The sequence below is a fragment of the Mus caroli genome, unplaced genomic scaffold, assembly GCF_978045245.1.
Source record: "Mus caroli unplaced genomic scaffold, Mus_caroli_1 scaffold_1, whole genome shotgun sequence".
Taxonomy (NCBI): domain Eukaryota; kingdom Metazoa; phylum Chordata; class Mammalia; order Rodentia; family Muridae; genus Mus; species Mus caroli.
Genome location: NW_028227256.1, coordinates 19,541,074 through 19,563,665, shown reverse-complemented (window position 1 = coordinate 19,563,665; position 22,592 = coordinate 19,541,074). Strand labels below are relative to the sequence as shown.

The following is a 22,592-nucleotide window of genomic DNA, read 5'->3' as shown; positions in this document are numbered from 1 at the left end:
TGGGGGGAGTGTATAGGGAACTTTCGGGATAGCATTTGAAATGTAAATAAAGAAAATATCTAATAATAATAATAATAATAATAATAATAATAATAATAATAATAAAAAGAACTGGGTCTTTAAAGTAACATGGTCACTCCATATCAATACTTATGTACTTTTCTCATTTTATAATTATATTGAATTCTTATACTATTAGCATTTCTGAGATTTTAAAAATTGGTTTCATCATCCACTGCTCTATTAGAAGTAGTTTTGAAAATGCCTTATGTCATACTTAGAAAATATATGGAAAGTGTTTATTTTCCTATTTTGTTGAGTGTTTTTACAACTTAAAAGGTATTCAAATAGTTTTCATACAGGTTTGTTAAATTGGGATATTATATGTATCTTAATCCATATGGTGTGTGTGTGTAATTATATAATATGCTATGACCAATTTCACTTCTTTATGGTGAAATAATGAATTTTTTATGTGTTCCTATATTGCTGAATCAACCCTCTAACTTTTAAAAGAGATAAAAGTTGGATATTTGCCTTTAATTTAATCTTGTGCACAATTTTCTTATATTATGATTTTAGTCCCAGAAGTAAATTGACATAAAGAGATTAGACTTAAAAAATATCCTTTTTTTCTTTTTTTTTTATTTTTAATATTTTTATTACATATTTTCCTCAATTACATTTCCAATGCTATCCCACAAGTCCCCCATAGCGCCCCCCACTTCCCTACCCACCCATTCTCATTCTTTTGGCCCTGGCATTCCCCTATATTGGGGCATATAAAGTTTGCAAGTCCAATGGGCCTCTCTTTCCAATGATGGCCGACTAGGCCATCTTTCGATACATATGCAGCTAGAGACAAGAGCTCCGGGGTTCTGGTTAGTACATCATGTTGTTCCAACAATAGAGTTGCAGATCCCTTTAGCTCCTTGGGTACTTTCTCTAGAAAAACATATATCAGTTACATTTACTTCTGAAATATGTTTTATGGAAATTTCCTGTTTAAAAAATAGTGTAGTTCTGGAATGTTTATTGTAAGCTATGCCTTTAAATATGAGCTCTACTTCTTTAATCAATATAGGATTATTTAGTTAGTTTTTTCTTTTCATATCAGTACTAGAGATTTTGATTTTTGTGCTATTTCTGTTTCATAGATGTTCTTGAATCTGTTGATCAAATTACTCTAATTTTTCTTGATTTATGCTTTTAACAAACTTTAGCTTTGTATCAGTGTCATATTTTTGATAACTTTATTTCCTTTTTTCTTGATAATCCAAGAACGATTTTCATCTGCTTTAGTAATCTCTGCAAAGAGATAATTCTCACTTCATTGATTTTTCTCTTAGCTATTTCGATTTATAATTAATTGTCACTTTCCACTCTCATCCTTACTGTTCTTTTTTATTTATTTTGAATATTTTAAGGGAGTAACATATTATTGCTGTTTGTGATTGTTTCTTTTGCAATGCTTCATAGAAAAAACTTAAAACTTAATTATATCAATATTGCATGGACATCTAGGAGAAACAAGGAAGTGTAACCTCTTCCACTTCGGGATTAGTGTTTCAATCGATAATTTGCTTACCACGTGATTTAGGTGCATGTCAATACTTTCTGCATGCTACCTTCATTTTGATTCATATCAAAACATATTTTACTCTAGCAAAGTTTTTGATCTTGACACATTTGAATGTGATTAGATTGCTTCATTTCAAAAGTGAGGGTATTTTGTTGTTACTGGTTACTACTGTTCATGGACAATATTGCATTTTGGTCATATGCTCTGAAGTGTGTATGTGCATATCTGAGAATAGAGCTTGCTAGGTGAAAGCTAGAAATATAAAAAATTAGCTTTAGCAATTAGTTCTTATAGGTAGTGTAAAGTGTGATAGTTCACTAAGTTGCTTATAAAATATTAATTTGAATTAGTCAAATAAAAGTTTTTTATATATTCTTATAGGCAATATTTTACTTGTGTTTTGAAATCCTCCAGTTGTATAGTTTCCTTTACTTTCTGATACCTCTAGTGGAAACAAATATAAATAAATTATATTATAAGTTTCTTTACCATCATTAGGAATAAAGTTTAATTAAAAGTGACAAAAGTGGAATCAAGTTTTAGGAATGTAATACTAAACAAAATATATCCAATACTTTTATTAATTCTTCTTTGTAATACATTTCTATTGGGATATAATCCATATGAACATGTTTATCAAAATAGTTTATTTTGATATATACATCCTGATTATAATTTTCCCTCCCTTTACTCCTCCAAGTTTTTCTCCACCTACCCTCCCCCAGAGATGATTACAGAGGTTTTTTAAAAATTTATTTATATAGTTTATTACATTTATTGATTTTTGTATATTGAATGATCCCTGCATCCTAGTAATCTGATGATCTTTTTGATGTGTTATTGGAGTCAGTTTGCAAGTATTTTATTGAGTATTTTTTCCTCTATGTTCAGAAGGGAAATTGGACTTTAATTCTCTTTCTTAGTTGAGGCTTTATGTGGTTTTCCTATCAGAGTTTAACTGTGGCCTCATAAAATTAATTGGAAAAATTATCCTTCTGTTTCTATTTTATGGAATAATTTGAGGAGTGTTGCTGTTAACTTTTCTTTGAAAATCTGGTAGAATTCTTTGCTAAAATTGTCTGGCCCTGGTCTTTGTTGTTGTTGGCAAACTTTTAATGATTGCTTCTATCTTACTATGGGTTACAGGTTTGTTTATATTTTTCTTTTGATCTCAATTTAACTTTGGTAAGTATTGTTTATCTATAAATTATGTATTTCTTTTAGATATTCCAATTTGGTAGAGTGCAGTTATTTAAAATATGTCCTTATGATTCTCGAGATTTCCTCAGTGTCGGCTGTTATGTCACCCCTTTCTTTTCTGATTTTGTTATTTTGGATATTCTCTCTGTGCATTTTAGGTTGGATAAGTGATTGTCTACCTTGATGATTTTCTCAAAGAATCAATTCTTTGCATCCTTGATTCATTTTATTGTTTGATTTGTTTCTATTTTATTGATTTCAGGCCACAGTTCATTATTTTTATCTTATTATTTCTTTTATTATTACTCCCCTTGGGTGTGGTTACTTCTTTATGTTCTAGAGCTTTCAGATATGCTATTAAGTTGCTAGTATGAAGTCTCTCCAATTTTTAAAATGTAGGCACTCAGTGTTATGGATGATCCTCTTAGCACAGCTTTCACTGAGTCCCATAAGTTTGGGTATCTTGTGCATTTATTTTCAATGGAGTCTAGAAAATATTTAATTTCTTTCTTAATTCCTCTCTTGACTCATTTTTTTCATGCACTAGAGAGTTGTTTTGCTTCCATGAGTTTTTAAGTTTTCTGTTGTTTCTGATATTGTTGATATCCAGCAATAACCTGGATGATAGTATGATAGGATACACAGAGTTATTTCAATTTTCTTGTATCTGTTGTGGCTTACTTTGTAACCAATTAGGCAGTCAATTAGAGTAAGTTCCTTAAGGTGATGAGAAGAAGGTATATCATCTTGTTTGGGGGTGAAATCTTCTTTAAATATGTTATGTCTGTTTGGTTTATAACTTCTCTTATGTCCTGTATTTTTTTATCCAATGTTTTTTGTCTGGATGACCTGTACATTGGTGATGTACAGGCATTAAAATCTCCCACTATACATTGGTGATGTACAGGCATTAAAATCTCCCACTATCCATGTGTGGATGTCAATATATGACTTAAGCTATAATAGTGTTGTTTCTTTTACACCTGGTGGAATTTTTCCTTTGATGAGTATGGTTGATGGGTATAGTTGGCATCCATAGGCCTATTAGGACGTAGGTCTATTAGGAGGTATGGTATTGTCAGAGAAGGCGTGGCTTTGATGGAGGAAGCATGTCACTCAGGATAGCCTTTGAGATTTCAGATGTTCAAGCCAGGCCCAGTGCATATCACTCTCTTCCTGCTACCTGTGGATCCAGATGTAGAACTTGCAGCTTCCCCTCCAGCACCATGTTTGTTGGTGTGCCACCATGTTTCCTGCCATGATGATAATAGACTAAACCTCTGAACTGTAAGCCAGCCCCAGTTAAATATCTCCCTTTATAGGACTTGTGAAGATTGTGGCATCTCTTCACAGCAATAGAAACCCTAATTAAGACAATGAATATGTAATGCCCTTCCCTACCTCTTTGGGTTAGTTTTGGTTTGAAATGTGCTTTTTAGATATAGAAACGACCTCCCACTGAAGTTAGATCTATCCTTCATGTTGAAGTTTGTTTCTTGCATGCAGCAGAAGGATGGGTCCAGGTTTTGCATCCATTCAGTTAGTCTCTTGATATTGAGAGTAATTAATGATCAGTGGTTATTGATTCTTGTTATTGTTGTTGAGGTTGTTGTTGTTTGGGGGGAGCTGATGGTTATGGTGGTGGTGCTGGTGGTGTGAGTGTGCTTCGCTTCATTTGATTTTGCTAGTGTGAGATTATTTATTTCCTGTATTTTCATGAGTGTAGTTAACCTCCTTGGGTTGGAGTTTTCTGTCTAGCACCTTTCTGTGGGGATGGGTTTTTAGACAGACATTATTTTAATTTTATTTATTATGGAGTATATTATTTTTCTCCATTCTGGTAATTGAGAAATGTTTGGCATAGTAGTCTGTGCTGGTGTCTGATCTTTTGAAGTCGGCAACACATTGGTCCAGCCCCTTCTGTCTTTTACAATCATCATTCAGTAATAAGATGTGAATTCTAAGTCTGCCTTTAAACATTACTTGCTCTTTTTCTCTTTCAGATTTTAATAATCTTTCTTTGTTCTGTATATATAGTTTGTTTTGATGTGGTGAGGGGGATTCCTTTTCTGGACCAATCTATTTGCTATTCTTTATGCTTCATATATATAGGTATCTCCTTTAAGTTAGGAAATTTTTCTTTTATTGTTTTGTTGAAAACATTTTCTGGATCTCTGAGCTTGTTTTCTCCCACTTCTAAACCTGTTATTATTAGTTTTTTTAAATTATTATTTTCATAGTATTCTAGATTTCCTGGATGATCTGTGCTGGGAGTTTTTAGATTTCACATTTTTTGAACAATGTATTCATTTCTTCTATCATATCTAGCCCAAAATCCTCCATTCCCTCTTCCATCTCTAGTATTCTGTTGGTGACACTTGTGTCTGTAATTCCCGTTTGAATTCCTAAAGTATCATTGCAAAATTTCCTCAGTTTTCATTTGCTTTATTGATTCAATTTCCAATATCAGGCCTTGAACAGTTTATTTATTTCCTAGAATTCTTTAAGAGGTGTATTAATTTCCTCTTTAAGGGTCTATATCAAATTCATAAAGGCTGTTTTATGGTCTTTTCCTTGTGCTTCAGTTATGTTGAAATTATCAGGGTCTACTGTGTTAGAATAGTTGGCCTCTTGTAGAGACATATTGTCCTGGGTATTATTGATTGTGTTTTTATACTGGTGTCTAAGGTCTAGGTGCTGATTTCTGAATTTGTCTTTGTCAGGTGTTTCTTGGTTTCTGTTTTCTCTCTGGATTTTATTGTATGCTGTCTGTTTTTCTGTCCAGTTCAGCTGGTGTCTTTACAGGTAATGCCTGTTTGTAATGGACCTTGGCATACTGGGATGACTTGCTGGGAGGAAAGTTAGAGGAGACAATCTTTTTGATCTGTTGGGAATGGGGGCTATGAGGAATGAGAGACCATAGCAGGTTTCTTATAACAGAGCTGGGGATAAGATTGGGTAGATTGGATCTCAGAAGCAGTAGGAGAGGTGTGGATCTGCCTTCAGCATTCTTGTTGTTCTCAGAGGATTGGCCATTGGTTTAGCAGGGGGTGCCTGCTGGATCTGAGTCAATGAAACAGGTGGGGAGGGGGATTAGGAAGGGAAAGTCAGTGAGATCCACAGGTGATGTGGGCAGGGAGGTGTGCTGCAGCTGGCTTTCTGTTGCAGTGCTAGAGATGAGACTGGAGGATCGGGTCTGGGGAAACAAAGAAAGGAGGTCTTTGAGCAGCCTACCTCCATAGGAAAGTTTTATATCATCCATGCAATATGAAGTTTAACATCAGATATAAATAATGAAATAATTTTAAAGTACATATAATCATTTTGGAAATAAGCTGATAGTAAGATTACTATAGATAGACAAAGTTAAATACCAGCCATGATTTTCAGAAAACTGAAACACACACATATGTGGTGTGTGTGTGTGTATGTCTGTGTGTGTTACATGTGCATGTGTGGGAAGCATATTAGGTTGGAAGAGTTGGCAAGAACTAGTGTATGTTGAAGAGTTTTAAATCTATGGGGAAGCAAGTAAGCAAGTTTAAGCACTGGGATGTATCTCATTAGTGTAGTACTGTGGAGCACATATGAGGCCCTAGTTTCAATCTCCCATATCACTGTAGAAGACAGGGAGCCAGTTTTTGTTTTGTTTTGTTTTGTTTTGTTTTGTTTTGTGTGTGTCTTCTGTTACTGCCTTTGCTTTTTTTTTTATTAGATATTTTCTTCATTTACATTTCAAATCCTATCCCCAAAGCCCCCTATACCCTCACCCCACCCTGCTCCCCAACCCACCCACTCCCACTTCCTGGCCTTGGTATTCCCCTGTACAGGGGCATATGATCTTCCCAAGACTCATTGATGGCTGACTAGGCCATCCTCTACTACATATGCAACTAGAGACACAGCTCTGGGGGAGACAAAGTTCAGAGCTGAGACGGAAGGAAGGTCCATCAAGAGACTGCTCCACTCAGGGATACATCCCATATACAACCACCAAACCCAGACACTATTGCATATGCCAGAAAGATTTTGCTGATAGGACAGTGATATAGCTGTCTCTTGTGAGGCTATGCCAGTGCATGACAAATACAGAAGTGGATGCTCACAGTCATCTATTGGATGGAGCTAGAGAAAATACCCAAGGAGCTAAAGGGATCTGCAACCCTATAGGAGGGAACCAGTTTGAAAATCTGTAGGATCTAGAAATGGTATGCAGGATTTATTGAATCAACAAGGACATGCAAAACACTCAATTAAGGAACTGGTTTCAGAAGTCAACTCAGAAAATATGTTTTTTTTTTCTATATTGTCAGTAAAGCCATGTGGAGATAGATAGATATAGATACATATGTGGAAGAGTAGTGTTGAGGTCTCATAGTTAAGAAAACTTGATGAATAGAGAAAGACTCAGTAAGCTACAAGCAAGCTCATATTAATGGCTCGGATCATTGTGTGGGTGGGACTAATAATGTAGGACAAGAATCCATCTTATGGAAAGCATAATTTTTCTATTGCCTGAAGTGTCTGCCATTCCAATGGTCACATGTTTCAAATGAGAGCGAATATGCTCGTGTATGTTAAATACTGATTAGACTAGAGGTAATGATTTTAAGACATTGGTTTATACTGAAAGGTAATCTATTTGAGTAGCCAACACAATTCAAAGCTTAATTATATTTTATCTTATTATATTCTGTGTTGTATGCTTTACAAGGCAGATAGTATGTTTACATAGGAGGCATTGATATTATTTATTAATCAAATATTCATTTGTTGTGTAAATGCTCTAAAATATGCATTGGTTTTGAAGGAGACAGTTTACATTTCTCATGAAGCCTATTGGGATATAAAATTAAGTGATCAAGAATGAATCCCCATGTAACACCATTTAATTAGAGTTAATGAAGATTTTAGTCAGGGACATGTGAAGAGGTAATGTCAGGGCATGACCAGAAAACAAAATTGCCTCTGCATTTTAGAAAGCAATAAAAGAAATCTGGTCAAAATATCACAATGCTGAAGAAGAGTTCAGGAAGAGAAGATGTCTTAGGGTTTTACTGTTGTGAATAGACACCATGACCAAGGCAAGTCTTATAAAGATAACATTTAATTGGGGCTGGCTTACAGATTCAGAGGTTAAGTCCATTATCATCAAGGTGGGAACATGACAACATTCAGGCAGGCATGATGCAGGAGGAACTGAGAGTTCTATATCTTCATCTGAAGATGAACTTCATCTGGAAGACTGACTTCCAGGCAGCTAGGATGAGGGTCTAAAAGCCCACACCCACAGTGATACACCTACTCCAACAAGGCCACATCTATTCCAACAGGGCTACATCCTCTAATAATTCCACTCCCTGGGCCAAGAATTTACAAACCATCACAGAGGGGGTGGTTAAATGTTGTCAAAAGTGGATTACCAATATTAGGGAAAGAAAAATGTAACTGTGAGGATGATAATAAAGTTTCCAGAATGTGAAAAACAAAGGACTCAAGAAGCTGTGTAAAGGGTATGAATTTAGGATATGTTGAAAACAGGATTTTATTTAAAAAGGACAGAAGATACAAGTCTAGCCCGATCCTCCTCTGAGAGGCTTTCTCTCACAGCTGATGAAAACAGAGGTAGAAACCCACAGCCTAACATTCGCCAGAGCTCTGAGAACCCTGATGAAGGTGGGGGAATGAAGGAATTTAGGACTCGGAAGTTTTGAGGACACCAGGAGAACACAGGCCACAGAATCAAAGAAGGGCTCACAGAGCCTCACAGGGACTGAGGCAGCAATCAGGGAACCTACATAGGTCTGTGCTAGGTCCTCAACATCCATGCTGTGGTTGTTTAGCTTGATGCTTTTGGGACTCAACAGTGGGAGTAGGGTGTATCTTACTCATTTGCCTGCTCTCGAGACTCTCTTCTGCCTACAGATAATGTCCACTTATAAGTGGCTACATGTCATGTTTGTCTTTCTGGGTCTGGGTTATGTCACTCAGTATGATTTTTTTTTTCTAGTTTCATCCATATGCTCACCTGCTAGGAGTCTCAGCTAAAGTCACTTCCATAGACTCCAGGGAGCCTCCCTTATCCCAGGTCTCAGAGTAGTACCAGAGATGTCCCCCACTAATTTCTGTCCTCATTCCCAGCCCTGTCCTGACCCCCATCTCCCTGTACCTGATCCCCATCCCCATTCTAGCCTTCACTCCCCTTTCCCACCCAGTCGCCTCCCTCCATCCACCTCTGATATCTATTTCATTCCCCCTTCTCAGTGGGATTCAAGTATCATCCCTTAGGTCCTTCTTGTTACTTAGCTTCTTTGTGTCTGGATTGTAAAGGGTTATCCTGTACTTTATGGCTGATGTCAACTTACCAGTGAGTATATACCATGTTCAGTGGTAAGTCAAACAATATGCCTTCTTTATATTTAATATGTGTTAAATGTAATATCATTAAAAATCACATGAACATATTTATGTTGCACTACCAATAAAATAATATATAAAATTACATTAGAAATGCAGGTGTTTTAAATTACATATTAGATTAAACAAAAAAAAAAAACTCTGGGGTGAGTAAGTAAAATTGAAAGTGTTCTTTTCATTAAAAGTGACACTATAAATTATATGTTTATCATTAATTCAACCATATTAATGTATAAATCTTTCCAAATGAAGAAAAAAAAAACATATGAAAATAGAGTAATAATACAGCAGCCGATTTGGAAAGCACTGCTCCCCCTATTCCCAGAGAAACAAAACCCACGAAGAAATCACTCATTTCTGTCTACTAATACTCTACCACTCACCATTTCCTGCTATACTATTTAATTTTTTCAACATCATGAAATGGCAACTTGATAATTTGTCACCCATTTCTGCTTCACTAAATCCTTCACAGAAAGAAGGGGAAAGGTATAAAAAATTCACCAATATAAAGGAAATTCAGCAACTTTTTTTCAAATTTCAAAATGGCAGAGTGATATTTTTTAAAGTACTGTATCATAGTAAATCACAAAAATACAAAAATATTCATTTTAATGTGTTTTTACCTACAAACATACTTCTGATTACACTAAATAATTCAGCTAGATTTTTTTTTATAAGCAACATATTTCTATTATGTTCTAGTTAACATATTTCTATTATGTTTCTAGTTAATTCACCACAGACCTCACTGTGGTGAATTAACTAGGTAACACTATTATGGACACAGGTAAGAATGCTGTTGAATGCAGTGCTCTGGGCATGCTGTGACCTTTGCCTTCTGGGATTTTTATTTTTTATTTTTTATTTTTTTTTGAAAGAGACTTGAGCAAGGCTATGCCCCTTTGTCATGGAAAAGGGTGGATCTGAAGGTCCTACCACTACCCCAAAGACTGATAGACATTTTGTGGGTGGTAGGAGTGAGCTCACAAGACCTTGCCCCACTTGTAAGGATTTCTAGGTCCTTAAGAGTTCCTGGGAGAGGAAGCTGTTTCCTTCAGTGTTGTAGTTGCCCATCAGTTGCTCATGCTCCTTTAAGTTACCCCTCACCTGCCTCTTGTAATGACCTCAAGTAAATGTGTTTCATTAGCTAAACTGAAGTGGAAATCTTTCTTTGTTTTGCCACTGGTACCCCATGTATTCTCTCTCCTGGGATAGTTCACATATCTGCAAACATTTCATGGCATGGCACATGTAATGAATTTCTTACATAAGCTCATCTTTATATTCCTACTGACCACGTGGTTTTATCTATGACATATCTATGCAGTAAGAAGTGTTGGAATTTATGTTATTTAGGCAAATTTCATCTTTGTTTTTGTCTAAGCTGTTGTTTTTCCCTAATGTTTAAGTCAGAAGCACAAATTTTAAGACCCCGTTAGAACAAAAGATCAGTATATAATTTCTCCAGTTTTTCAGTTTTCTAATGTATATCATGGAGTTTCAGAAGCTGTGCTGAATCACAGAAATCATTTTATTATACTTTGTATTTCATTCCTAAACATCTGAACTACAATAGCTATTACATAGGCATTGCTTATTTGAGGTTTGCTTGGAACATCTCAAGACAGTGAATCCTGCATAGTACAATTTCTAAAAGGAGTGTGCCTGTGTGTGTGTGTGTGTGTGTGTGTGTGTGTGTGTATGTGTGTATGTGTGTGTGAAAGTTTTTGGTTTAATATAAGTCTTAAGATCTTTTATAAGAAGAAATCTGGTAAAGATGTTTCTGTGTCTCTGCACAACAGTTTTGATTATTTATAACTCCAGACAAATTTAATTAATAATTGTTGTTCAAAATGAAAGTCCTAGGTGCACATAATTGTGTTGTGACTTGTAATCTGGATCACTTTGAATATGCCTGTTATTTTTGTATGAAGTATTTGATATTTTTCTGTTTTAATATCATATATTTATGTATCTATGTACCTAGTGTATCTATATATCTAATACGTACATATAATACATTTATTTTTATATTATCTAATATTATATGCATAATGTATATAACCAAAAACAGAGCTTGAGAACTACTATTATGCAAAACACAAGTATATTAACATATATATATATTAATAGTCAATTTCGTTTCACATTCCTGAAGAAGCTCATCCCACATAGAAAATTCCCAAACAAAGATTTTGAGTTATTATGATATAGAATGAAATAAGGCATTGGAGCAATTTGGGATAGGGAATATTTTTCCATAAATTTTTAAAATATACATGTGAAATATCACAGACTTAAACATTAAACTGTATCTTAAAATTGTTTTCTAAAGTATGAATTTTCTTGCCCAGCAATTATGACCTATTTATCACTGGAGATTAAATCAAATGGATTATAAAACTTAATTATTTTATTGTTCAGTATATTCAAAAGCTGAACTCTTCCTGAAATCTTTCAGTTGCCTTTTATTAACCATTTTTAATGCTTAAAATTAAGGAATAAACAAAGCTGTCATGGCATTTTGGGAAACTATTCAAAATAATGATTATCTGCTATTATCTAATAAAAATTATCCTTTCTCAGCATTGCTACTCTTCTTTGTGCCATTTTATTTAATTTAAGGCTGCTGTGTTTTACAAAACGCTGTGGTATTAAGTAGTGGGAGGGAGCACCTTACAGGGCCCTACCAAGGTTTTCCCTGAAGAATCAGGGATATGAAGGGCCTAGAATAAAAGGGAGTTTATTCGGGGTAGGGACTGGAGAAGGGGTAGAGACAGTAGGAGACAGAGAAGGACAGAAAGAGAGAGGAGAGAGTAAGAGGCCTGCATGGGACATGTGGGGAGACAGAGGGGGCAGAGGGGGAGGGGGGTGGGACAGGATTTATTTTGTAGAAACAAAAAATTGACTGTGACTTGCTTTTCATGTGTTTAAGATACTCACACCTGGAATTTACAGAGTTGATGTAAAGTGAGAAAACTTTCTTATGAAGCTCTTTGCACCACAGGATTTTGGGTATTATTGATGTCTTGTCAGGCACAGGATGTAGGCACATCCCTCCCACATCTTGAGAGTCAGGAAGGCAGTCTGAAATTGTCAAGGGAGTCCTGGTTTGAGGATGTCTCTATTTCCATGTTACTCTTAATTCATCTGTAGAATCAGCACGTGTGATCAAATTTACTCATGTGTTTAAAAAGATGAGGATTCAGGGTGCCATGCACAGTAACACTTGGCTTCCATTTAAAATGGAAATAACAGTATATTCTAACTATTTTGGTATACACTTTTGCAGTGGGTTGTTCCCTAGTTTTCTGTCACATATTCAGAGAGAAGACTCCTGTGTATGCCACCATCTGTCTCTGTTCTTAGTGCTAGTCTTTGCTCATATTCTTCAGTATATTCTTTTCTCTTTTTTTTCATTTTCCTTTTTTTTTTTTTTTTTTGGTTTTCGATTTTCGAGACAGGGTTTCTCTGTGTAGCCCTGGCTGTCCAGGAACTCACTCTGTAGACCAGGCTGACCTTGAACTCAGAAATCTGCCTGCCTCTGCCTCCCAAGTGCTGGGATTAAAGGCATGCTCCACCATGCCCGGCTCTTCAGTATTTTTGATTAGCATTGGTCCTTGTACTATATTAATTTTAAATGTCATTAAGAGTAGAAAATTAAATGTTGACCTTAAGCGATATTTCATCACTTATCATTATGTATGTTACTAAATGTTCTAAAATGTTTTAAGAAATCTTACATTTTGCTTGTCACATAGTAATAAATTCAGCCTCAGATGCATTACTTTAGTAAATACATATATGAAAAAAATCATACCATGTGTACCATTAAAAAAAAAGGGTTGCTAGGAAAACTGGACATATATAAGTTGCCCTTTTCTTTTCCTCTAGACTATTTTCTATGTGAATAACTTTCATGAATGGCTTTAATAATAAATGGTGCAGAGAAGATGGACATTAATACATTCCTTTGAGAGACCAAAGTTGATGCACAGAAATATTGATTCTAGAGCTCTTTACAATAATTTCTGATCAGTTGTCTGCCTCACCTTAGGTACTTGTGCTAACGGACCGTTTAAAGAAACATCAGAGTCAATTATACAAACTATGGCAGACATACTGTAAAATGAAACTCAGAATCACTAAATTAAAGATAAGTGAGAAAAATATTCTACTTTGCTTGCTCACTCTTTAAACCCAGGTACTGCTATAGTTGACTGAATTGGGTAAAACACATTTTCATAAGAAATTTCCAAAGATAAATATGAAGGTGATGATGTTCTTTTTCTATAATAAATGTTTGTATACTAAAAGTAAGGTACTTCTTAATGATGGAGAAAGTTTATATTGCTCTTTCTCTTCTCCAAATAGGTTATGTGGGTATGCAATTTATGTCGAAAGCAACAAGAGATATTAACGAAATCTGGAGCGTGGTTCTTCGGAAGTGGTCCTCAGCAGCCCAGTCAAGATGGGACTCTGAGTGACACGGCTACAGGTGCTGGATCTGAGGTGCCAAGAGAAAAGAAAGCTCGGCTCCAAGAGCGATCAAGGTCTCAGACGCCCTTGAGTACAGCAGCTATCTCTTCCCAAGACACTGCTTCCCATGGTGCACCACTGGACAGGAACAAAGGGGCTGAGCCCTCACAGCAAGCCTTGGGTCCTGAACAGAAGCAGGCATCAAGGTCAAGAAGTGAGCCACCAAGGGAAAGGTAATAATTCACTAGCACGGTAAACAAACGTCGAGGGCTTGCTGGAAAGCAGCGCCATGTGTTATCAAGAGCCCAAAGTCTATTTGGAGGCATATGGGGAGAGATAATACTTCCTAGGGCCTATATTCAAGGCAGCAATGGCTCTGAGATGTTTGCCAGCCTCTAAAAAATATGTCAGCTCCTAAGAGATCTGTGTTGGGAGGCATGCCTTCCATATCTTGCATAGATGCCGATGAAAGTTAAGCCAATCATTTGAGTAACAAACTTCCAACTCTGAGCTGCAAAAAAGTCTCTAGTAACACTACTTATTAAATGAGCACTTTAGTGAAATATGTGCTCTTAAAGAATATGATGTAGAACCTGGTCTACTGAAATGCATTATGGGACATCAGAGACTTGTTGAATAGAGCCCTCTGAATTGTCTGCCTGCCTCAGCCTCTGCTGCAGAATCTCCCGCTTCTTAATCCTTCTCCCAGAGTCCCTATCTCTGACTGGAAGTTCCACCATCTCTTCCTGCTTCCAATATTGGCAATCAGATCTTTATTAAAGCCAATCAGAGAAAGCCTTAGGCAGGAACAAATATATATATATATATATATATATATATATATATATATATATATATATATATATATTCTGCCAGCAGTGGGAGATGCCAGCACATCAATTAACAACTGTGAATATAGGGACACACTTTCATAGCCAGCTGATACAATTATGTGTGTGTGGGCGGGCGGGGAGAGGTTACCTCAACAGGCAGGAACTGGACTAAGCTTGATTACTTCTGTTTGTGTAACTCTTACTTATGCCACTAGCTCAGGAGTGATCTCCAGCCATGATGACTTCAAAGTAAAGCAGGTCTAGATGACAGTCCTAATAGGCAGTGGTAACACATTATGCAGGGGTGTGCCAAGTATTAAAGGAAACCTCAAGGTCCCTGCATGGCCAACATGCTGTGCCTACCTAACTGAATATGGCTGTGAATTCAGTCAGCACATACTAAGCGAACACTATAATTAAGATAAGAACCAGGAACCAGAGGGTGCAGAGATGATGAGGACGTATCCTTCTCCCCAGTTTATGGGGAAGCAATATCCCAGGGAAGACAGACACCTAGGCAATTACTCAGGATGCTGATTGATAGATGCAAGAAAAATACATACATAACTTTGGAAGCTCTAGAAAGAAAAGAAAAGCCTTTTGAATTATGGGTTGTAAGATTCCCAGATATTGGAGGGGAGTCAGACAACAGTAGGGGAGAGCATGAATGTAAGGAGAACTATTTTGAAAGAAGTCAGAAGTACTGTAGGGGCAACAGGATGAAGCTCACTTGATTCCAAAGTGCAAAGTGTTAAGAAACAAAAATATTAAGTATGCAGTTTGGGGCTTTTCAGAAGATGGTACCTTTAAATATGACAAAATTGGTAGAGCTGTAAAGTTGCTTTTATAAAAGGAACCAAGTTTGGCTTATGATAAAAACCTTCACAAAATGCCAGGGAGTATGGAAGCCTGCTGACACTTTAAATGCAGGAGGGACCCTATCACAAGCAGTGTTCTATAGGTGCACAGGCAGAGGAGGAGCAGTGGGAGCTTGGACTGGGAAGCCTTGGGGAAGCAAGACTGAAAGAATGATGGTTTGCTTCCAATTACTGAGGATTTCTTGACTGTTCTAGAGCATTAATCGGGAGCTCGGGGAAACAGAACAATTAAAGGTAGTGATGAGAAAAAGTATCATTAGCTGGACCCCCAAAACAGAATGGGGGATCAAACCTACCATTTGCATAACCCTCAAGCTGTCTCAAAGCACCCTCACAGATGGGCTTCCTTGAATGTTGTTATGAACATGGTGAGCAATAATCACAGGATCACCAGAAGAGTAAACTCATTCAATATAAGCTTCTAGCAATTAAGTGCTAGAAACCCAATGAAATGTTTGTGAAGAATACAGTCATGTGATCTTTGAAAACTGTGGTTAGTAATTATTAAAATGTGGTGGTATCAGACTCCTTCTATTGCAAAATCGTAACCTCAGACTTGAAGATCCATTTTCGGGTCCATGCCCTTCTCATTTTGAAGTACCACAGTGGTATAAATACCTTAAGCCAAATTCACTCTGCTTCTTTTTGACTCACTGCCACTTTGTTCCCTTTCTGTCCTCACTAGCCCCTCTCCCTTACCCACCCCACAATGTATCTGAGCAACTGCACTTTGCTAACCCACAATAGAAACAACTGATTCCCATGCTGTGTATAAACAGAGATATGTGATACATGCGCGCACACATGTGCACACGCGCACGCGCGCGCGCACACACACACACATTCACAGACTTGTGAATAAATCCTGTCTCCCTGAATTAGATTCCCCATGGTCTGTAGAATTCCAAAGCAAGCCTTAGGTTGTCTCCTGTTTAACTGCACATTGGAATAAGTCCAGAAGGCTTAGCCAAGGGTAAAATATTTTACGGCATAACGTCAGGGTCTTGCCTGGGCAGGGCCTTCGTGTGGAGAAATACTGAAGAGGACCCTGAAGTATATGAAGTATACCTTTACAGGATTCAAAGAGCTGCCAGTCCCCTTTCCTTTAATTTTCTCTTCACCTGTGACAAAAAGCATATAAAGAATGACTTAAAAACTAGTTTCTTCTTTGGAGATCTCTTTGGAAATAAGGAGGGATGAAGGATGCATGAGAAGAAACAGCAGCTTTAAACACTGCATTATGTCCGAGCTGAGGACACTCAGTGGTAGAGGGGGCTGCCTGGCATGCATGCACACAGCTTTGGCTTTGAGTCCTAGTAATGTAACAAACAAACAAACAAACACACAAATATCAGTGTTTCTATTGATGTGACTTGAGAAAGTTAAAATATAAGGTATGGTTTAGACATTCTTTTCTGATTAACAATAATGATAAAAAGGCTTAGGCATAATCACATCAAAATTAGTTTGCTGCTATCAGAGATTTGATTTCTGAAGTGAGCAGGCATGTAATTCTAAAGGTTTTCTTGATAATCGGGAATCATAAGTACGCAGTGTTCATATTATACATGCATGGAAAACACATTTGATCTTGCAGTGATGTAAGCAACTTTTGCTGCTGTAAGCTCGTCTTTAGATCTTATGTTATTATTGACCGTATTATTACTGTGTGAAATATTTTCAGTCATAAGAAAGTAAGCATAAACTGTTCCTATTGAATTAAAACTTTTTATTTAAATTCAAACTTTAAAAGGTGAAAAGAACTTTTTGATTCTATTGTAATGCAAAGGATCACTTTATCAATCTTAATTGGTACATAAATTTAACCTGGTTCTTGACTTCAAATTTTAAGTAGACATGGGATTCGATCTAATTATATGAAATAATTGATTTAGGGCTTGAATGTTGAGACAAGAATGTTTCTTGGTGTGCTGTTTAAATTTTATCAACTGTTCTCTGCGCATCACAGGAAGAAGGCTCCAGGGCTTTCAGAACAGAATGGCAAGGCAGGCCCGAAGAGCGAGCGCAAACGTGTCCCCAAGTCTGTGGTGCAACCCGGGGAAGGGACCACGGATGAGCGGGAGAGGAAGGAGAGGCGGGAAACCCGCAGGCTGGAGAAAGGGCGCTCTCAGGACTACCCGGACCGGCTCGAGAAACGCGAGGATGGCAGGGTGGCTGAAGACGAAAAGCAGAGGAAGGAGGAGGAGTATCAGACTAGGTACCGCAGCGACCCGAACCTGGCTCGCTACCCGGTGAAGGCGCCGCTGGAGGAACAGCAGATGCGCATGCACGCCCGGGTGTCCCGAGCGAGGCACGAGCGGCGCCACAGCGACGTGGCGCTCCCGCACACCGAGGCTGCCGCCGCTGTGTCAGCCGAGACCACGGCGGGCAAGCGCGCGCAGACCACCGCCAGGGTCTCTCCCCCGGAGTCCCCGCGCGCACGCGCGCCCGCTGCCCAGCCTCCTGCGGAGCACGGGCCGCCGCCGCCGCGGCCAGCCCCGGGTCCCGCAGAGCCGCCCGAACCGCGCGTCCCCGAGCCGCTCCGTAAGCAGGGCCGCCTGGACCCCGGCTCGGCTGTGCTCCTGCGCAAGGCCAAGCGCGAGAAAGCGGAAAGCATGCTGCGGAACGACTCGCTGAGCTCAGATCAGTCCGAGTCGGTGCGGCCGTCCCCGCCCAAGCCGCACCGGCCCAAGCGGGGAGGCAAGAGGCGTCAGATGTCGGTGAGCAGCTCGGAGGAGGAGGGCGTGTCCACGCCGGAGTACACGAGCTGCGAGGACGTGGAGCTGGAGAGCGAGAGCGTGAGCGAGAAAGGTGAGCGCGGCTCGGAGGTGGAGATGCGCGCCCAGTGCCTGCCTGCCCGGAGATGCTGGGCTGGGGGACCGCTGTGCCAGGCGCACCTGCGCCTGAGAGATGCGACCGGACGTTTGCAGCGGAGATGCTGCGCTCCGAGGTCCCTGCGTGCCAGACGCACAGGCGCCTCCATCCCCCTTCAGGCATGCCTGTGAGCCTCACTTAGAGGCGCGTGGTCTCCAGTGGACACAAGTCTACTGGCTTTTGAGGTTCACGTGCTGAGGTCAGAGATGCAGGTGAAGATGTTTGTGTTCCAAGATTAGAGGTGAACTCGGGTAGGAATGCAGACTGTGGAAGCTTGTACTTTTTTGTTTATTTATTTATTTTTAATGTATTTAACAAACCGCCACTGCCAGCTCCAGTTTTGAGTGAGAAGTTTCTTACTGATTTTGCTTCCTGTCTGTCATTCAGGGAACTGAGAGGTGCAATCTTAACATTTTGAAGTTACTATTTTGGTGTGCATTTGTAGGGGAATAACTTGTTTTCTAGAAAACTCAACTGTGCATGCAAATGAGTTGTTTATACCATAGACAACTATATATAAAGAACTTCGTTGTACATATTCAATTTCTAAAGGCACAGTTTTCGATTTTAAAATTGACCCTTCTTGAAATTTGTAAATAGATTCTAAATGATATTATTTGAGTTATTACATATTATGATAGTATGTTTTGCATAGTAATTTTGAGCTATGAAATTCACATTCCAAAGTAACTGAGACAGTATGATAGGTGTTTCCCTCTAAATCAGTATTTTTCAGTCTTATAGTCATGTATAACTATTTAGGCTTAAATTAACTGAAGTTAAATACATTTAACCATTCACTTCCTTAATCTCACCAGCTATAATTCAAATGTTCAAAAAAGATTAAAAAGTGCTGGTCTAGGAAATGCTTCAATTTAAGATTATAATCACACAAGTCTCTTGGCGGCTGGTAGTCACATTCTGATGCTGTTCATTCAGATAAAGCGGACTACAGTTCTAACTTTGGTGGTAACTAACTTCCTTCTGAGAGTATTGCGTTTTCTTGAGTTTAGCAATGTATTTGTATTTGGGTAGGGCTATTCTTTCAGGTTTCACCTTCCCATAATTTATAACTTCTAGACAGTACTATATTACAGACTAAATATAGTATATTTTATTTAAAAATTAATCTTGCTTTCTCATACTCTTGATACAGATTGTGCCTGGGCCCTCTGCATTCCTGGCACCTCCTAGTGTCCACACAGTGTGCAGCTCTACACAGGAACAGTTAACAAATCTCTTTCTATCATTAGTGTTCTTGTTCTTGCAAAAAAAACAACAAACAAAAAAACCTTGAGACAGTTGTCTTGGAGTTCGAATGTATTTAAGGTGGATCTGACTCCTTTAGCTTTCAGTTAGATGGCATCTCTTGCTGCACACCTACTACAGGCTTTTACAGTCAGTTGATGAGTAGGTTACAGTAACTGTGTTTGATTTTCCCCTAAAGGAGTCAGTGTTAGTTACATTAATGTGTCCATTTGACCACTGTGCGGATGACTATTGACTGGGGCAATAGACATGCATATTTTCCTTAAAGAAAAGAATTACACCAAATATTCATTAGTTTCTGCTACACATCTGGATGCATGTGGACTCTGGTCCACATCACTTACAGGAGCAGTATGTGATTTAAGAGCATCTGACTGGTGACATGGACCATTGGATGCAGGGCCCAGTGTGCTGTGTGCAGTTGCTTACCTCTACTGGCAGCCTCCGCTGGTACTTTAGACATACATCATGAGCTGGAGCAAAAGCTCTTATTCTGGGGATTTAGGAGCATCATAAATCCTTAGGTCTTAATTTATACTTAATCTCATTTTCAAGTGAAAAATTTGAATTTTTCCAGCATCAAAGTTCTACTATAATATTTCATTCCTAAATTAATCTCTATATAATGAAGTATTAACTGTAATATAAATAACTTCTTAATAGTGAACATGTTCCTACTCAAAATTTATTAATAAATGCTACCCCACCCTCAGTTCTCTAAGGCTGTTTTAGCATCCGTGATAGGCTTCAGTACCTCGTGACAGCACACATCCCTTAACCTTCCCGTGTCTTCATTTCCTTATTGGCGTAAGTATCTAGCTTGGGAGGTTGTTGAATGAAAGATCATGCATATGTATCAAAGCCAGATGTTAAATTAGCATTCTTCCTGCCTTGATTTTGCTTGTGATGTCAGCCCTACAGACATCTGTGTTAGTTTTTTGTCACAGTGGCAAATACCTGAGCGAAGCAAGTTGAAAAGAGGAAAGATTAAATTTGGTTCTCAGTTTCAGAGATGTCTTGGGTGGTTGGCTGGCTCAGTTGTTTGAGTCTGCAGTGGGCAGAGCATTATGGCTGAGGGAATGAACCTGCTGCAGAGACTCTCCTTCCCATGGTGGCATTAACAAAGAATAACAGGAAGGGAGCAGGCCAAGAGACATCTTTCCAGGCCATGTCTCAGGTGACCCATTTCCTTCAACTAGAACCTACCTCCTGTAATCATTTCTATCATATATCAATAAAATGTTAAATCACAAATCAATCAGATTAGTTGGTAATGGCTGATTCCTCATGATTCAGTACTGCTCCCAAAACTTATTCTGAGCACTGTCACATGTAAAATCAGACTTTCAACGTGTGAGCCTCAGAAGGACGTAGGCTCAGGTCTGTCATCTTAAAACCATCCGAGAAGCTGAAGCAGGAGAATTGCCGTAGACATGATGTCAGCCTAGGCTGTGTAGTAAAAAATGACCCAAAAAGGCATGAGCCAAATCACCCATCGCAGTATCTAAAGTAGTATTCACTGTGACAAAATTACCTGTGTCTGACATGCACAGGGAAGGAGAAACAAATTGCTTTATATGTCAGGGGACCCAGTGGGATAATCAGGAAAAGAGAGGTCTCTAAAGATGTTTCTAGAGGAGCAATGGATGCCATGGTATGTATTTTAGACCACCCTAGTACATGATCTAAAGAGGCAGCCTGTAAATATCACTGTTATATCCTCAGATGAAGGGATAAGATGAGAGCTGTACTGAAGCTGTGCAAATACACAGCTTGGACTGAGCCCAGAGCCTTTCCTTCTCTGTTCTTGGGTCTAGCCTGGAAGCTTCTAGCCTCTTTTCAATCTAATCTTCCAAGCTGACTGATTCAATCCAGCTTCTCCTGGCTTCTGACTGAATTGTTCTGCCTGGCCTCATACTTTTCTGGCTCTGTCTGTCTTCACTTGTGTGCTTGTTCTCTATGCAACCTATCCCAGTAAAACTATTCTGGTAGAACTACCTTATGCACACACCACACAATGCCTCACTTTTTCGCTCCCTGCTCTTCAGCAGCCTCTCTTTCCTGTGCTGCTCTCATGAGAGTTTCATGTATCCCACCTCTGACTCATTCCCTCAAATCTTTCTCTGATTCATTACTTTGTCTTCCCCTCAATTCAATGTGATTTTTCAAAAATGGCTGCTTCCTTCTACAAACTAGCCTTACCTTATTGTCAGGGATTAAAAGTGTGTACTAAGGGTGTGTCTGTATTCTAGCCAGATCATACTGTAATCCATGGCATGTCTACATTCTTGCTGGGTCATATAAACCTAGAAGGTCCTTGGATGTGATCCCTTGCCAGAGCAGCCATATTGCTGGGTTAAAATTCCTCTACAGCAGTGAGAGGTCAAGTTATAGTTGACAGTATCTAGGGAATTGGTTTTTCCCATTTATTAATTTCACAATTGATGCAAACATTAACATGATATTTAGTGTATTATAACTACTTATTACCATATTGATCCATTGACATTATTGCTTGTATATACCAAATTCTGCTGTCTTTTGAATTCTTAGGGAATGTATAGTTATCACATTCTATGGATACACTAAAGTTAATCATACTATGCATATCCCCTTCCCTCACAGAGTTTACATTCCTTTGAGAGTATGATCAACAGATAATTATTCTTGGCTGTGGTAACACATGACTGTAGTCTTGACCCTTGGGAGGTTGAGGCTGAAGAATTGTGACTTGGAGTCTATAGAAAGTGAGACACATTTTCACAAAAACAAGCCAAACAAAACAAGGATTAGGTATGTAGGTCACTGTCTAGCATTCTCAGGTCATGGGATTGATATTTCAAACTTATTCTTTTTCCTCCCCCAACATGTCCTTGATCCTTCTCACCTTCCTGTTCTCCCAGATTCATGCTATCACTCTGTCTCTCTTTCTTCCTCTCAGTTGTCCTCCCCCTCTCTCTCAAAAAAAAAATCAAAGCAAGCAAAATCAATAAAGCAAAATAAATTGAAACAAAACAAAACAAAACAAGAAGCACACAGAAACCATGGAGTCTCTTT

The 22,592-nt window shown here is 38.4% G+C and overlaps 1 protein-coding gene across 30 annotated transcripts in view; it reads left to right on the top strand.

Annotated features, from left to right (window-relative positions):
- The window catches only part of Rims1 (regulating synaptic membrane exocytosis 1), a 542,679-nt gene that overhangs the window by 294,090 nt on the left and 225,997 nt on the right, over window positions 1-22,592 (top strand). For all 30 annotated transcript variants that reach the window (XM_085836062.1, XM_085836010.1, XM_085836009.1 and 27 more), the window contains 2 exons: window positions 13,577-13,914; window positions 17,362-18,203. In XM_085836062.1, the coding sequence (XP_085692188.1) occupies window positions 13,577-13,914; window positions 17,362-18,203 (1,180 nt within the window). The remainder of the gene's footprint in view (window positions 1-13,576; window positions 13,915-17,361; window positions 18,204-22,592) is intronic.